General features: G+C 36.5%; 1 protein-coding gene across 1 annotated transcript; it reads left to right on the forward strand.

The window, feature by feature from the left end:
* The first annotated feature begins 225 nt into the window (after nt 1-225).
* Nucleotides 226-1,584, forward strand: LOC139856138 (NAC domain-containing protein 90-like). The gene is made up of 3 exons (XM_071845369.1): nt 226-429; nt 682-977; nt 1,253-1,584. The coding sequence occupies exons 1-3, from the start codon at nt 261-263 to the stop codon at nt 1,415-1,417; spliced, it is 630 nt and encodes a 209-aa protein (XP_071701470.1). The 5' UTR covers nt 226-260; the 3' UTR covers nt 1,418-1,584.
* The last annotated feature ends 755 nt before the right edge of the window (nt 1,585-2,339 follow it).

Below are 2,339 nucleotides of genomic sequence, written 5' to 3' on the forward strand. Positions count from 1 at the left end.
ACCAAAAATTGATTGTAAACAAAAGATTCGATATGTATAAAGAAAGTTTCTCAAAGGGGTAGTTTTGTAAGTTGTAACACACTTAAAAGTCTGACTAGTTCAATAAAATAAGCCACACAAGATAGTGGGCCACATAGCTTGGCTCATGACTTGTTCAAGACCTTGTGTCCTTGCCCCATTTTTTCCATTTTCACTCGGCAACCATCTTTATCACTAACTCTATATAAATACACAGTTTCAAGCTCAATATACCAGCAAAAATGGCCGAAAACGAGCCCCAAACGCAGTCGATCTACCGATTTTACCCAACCGAAGAAGAACTCATTTTGTTCTACCTTACAAACAAGCTTCAAGACCAACGAACTCGCGATATCCATCGTGTAATCCCCGTTGTTCATGTCTATGAACACAAACCTTGCCACCTTCCTAGTAAGCATTGATCACATTTTCCGTGTTATTATATAGATTATGAGGTTTTAAAGTTTTATACAAAGTGAATCTAATATGAAATGACTATGGTAACCAAAATGTACAGACTACAGTAAATCAGTTTTTACTCTTTAATATATAGATAATATGTTTCATGTTCAGAGCGTAGTTGCATGTAAGAAGCTCCAACACTCTAAGTAGCACACGTATTATCCTGCCCCTTTAGCTAATTAATTACTATTTTGTATGTAGGGTTAGCAGGGGAATTGTGTCGAGGGGACACCGAACAATGGTTCTTTTTCGTGCCAAGACAAGAAAGGGAAGCACAAGGAGGTAAACCTAGCCGAACCACAGCGTACGGATACTGGAAAGCGACTGGCTCACCTACTTATGTATACTCCTCCGAAAATAAAGTGATTGGAGTAAAGAAATCAATGGTGTTCTATGAAGGAAAGTCGCGTAGCGTGAAGAAAACCGAATGGAAGATGAATGAGTATCGAGCGATCAAAGAAGAGATAGACCATACCAATTACGTCCCCGTTCCAAAGGTTCCACATATATACTCTTATATTTAAACTGTAAATTAAATTGTAAATGGCTTTTTTTTATTAAGTGGAGGATTTTTCGACATCAGTTAGAGCTACCGTTAACGTGCATAAATATATTGTACATAACGACTATATATCGACTTTAGAGTGAAGGTTTTGTACAAGTTTACAACAATTATGCACGTTAACTATAGGACTTAACGTTTAATGTTTGTAGGTAGAAAGATATTTAAGTTCATTGACTAGTTGGCTGAACTTTAGTTGAATTTTTGCAGTTGCGACATGAGTTGAGCTTATGTAGAGTGTACGTGGCATCAGGAACCACACGAGCATTTGATCGAAGACCTTATGGTATAAAGTCAATGGATATGGTCAACACTGAACTAATGACTAGGGGTGGGTCGTCTTCACGAACACACTGCACACGTATGAGCCCATGAGGACTTCTGGTTGCTCATGCCCTGCAAACCTCTACCAAGACCATGAAATGGTTGACACCATTGCTAACGTACGACCCGTACCTCAACATTTTGCTGACTGAACTTACATACATACATTGATATAAACTTTAGCAAATAAAAGTTCCATTGTTGCAGATATAAAAGTTTTTGTAAAGCTTGCATATTATACAGGTAAAAATACTTACTCAAATATAATAAAAAAGGCATACTATATATGGTAAATATAAATGGATAAAGTTTTTCTATTTCGACTGCGTAAAGACCATTCTTAATCATGACGTTATGTCATGGTATCACGGACTGCCACATTAGCGCCACATCAGTACCTTCTTTTCATCACTAACCAAAGACTAACTGCTAACCACCATGGCGTACCCATCACAAACTTTCTCACACTTAATTTACAACAAAAAAAAGCTTAATTTACAACAAAAAATGCATATACTCCGCGATGAAAAATGCCTTGCAACGTAGAAATGCTAGCCGGGTATAGCAACGACGGCCATGGACGGAGTGCTAGTATTGGGGTGATGCAACCACGGGCTCAAGAACGGTTCATTCACGGAACCGATAAGAGTGGCCTAAGAAATGTGAGTATTTTTAGTTAGATGTATGTATCAGACCAATCCCAACCATGATACATTCCTCAGCGCCACATTAACTTTCTCTCTCCTAATTCCTCACCACTTCCTCTCATAACACTCTCATGACACATTATTGCCAACCATGACATAATTCCTCAAATTTTATTATTATTATTATTATTATTATTATTATTATTATTATTATTATATATTTAATATTACTAGTTTAATAATAAAATAAAAAAAAGGAATATGTGTATTAATATACACCACACTTTTAGTGTTTGGTCATCTTTTTCACTAGATTAAAAATGTGA

The sequence above is a fragment of the Rutidosis leptorrhynchoides genome, chromosome 6, assembly GCF_046630445.1.
Source record: "Rutidosis leptorrhynchoides isolate AG116_Rl617_1_P2 chromosome 6, CSIRO_AGI_Rlap_v1, whole genome shotgun sequence".
Taxonomy (NCBI): domain Eukaryota; kingdom Viridiplantae; phylum Streptophyta; class Magnoliopsida; order Asterales; family Asteraceae; genus Rutidosis; species Rutidosis leptorrhynchoides.

Bases quoted from the DNA above. Each gene is read 5' to 3' on its own strand.
- LOC139856138 (XM_071845369.1), top strand. From the start codon at position 261: ATGGCCGAAAACGAGCCCCAAACGCAGTCGATCTACCGATTTTACCCA. The intron at 430-681 runs GTAAGCATTGAT...TTTTGTATGTAG, and splicing joins CAAACCTTGCCACCTTCCTA to GGTTAGCAGGGGAATTGTGT. The intron at 978-1,252 runs GTTCCACATATA...GAATTTTTGCAG, and splicing joins ATTACGTCCCCGTTCCAAAG to TTGCGACATGAGTTGAGCTT.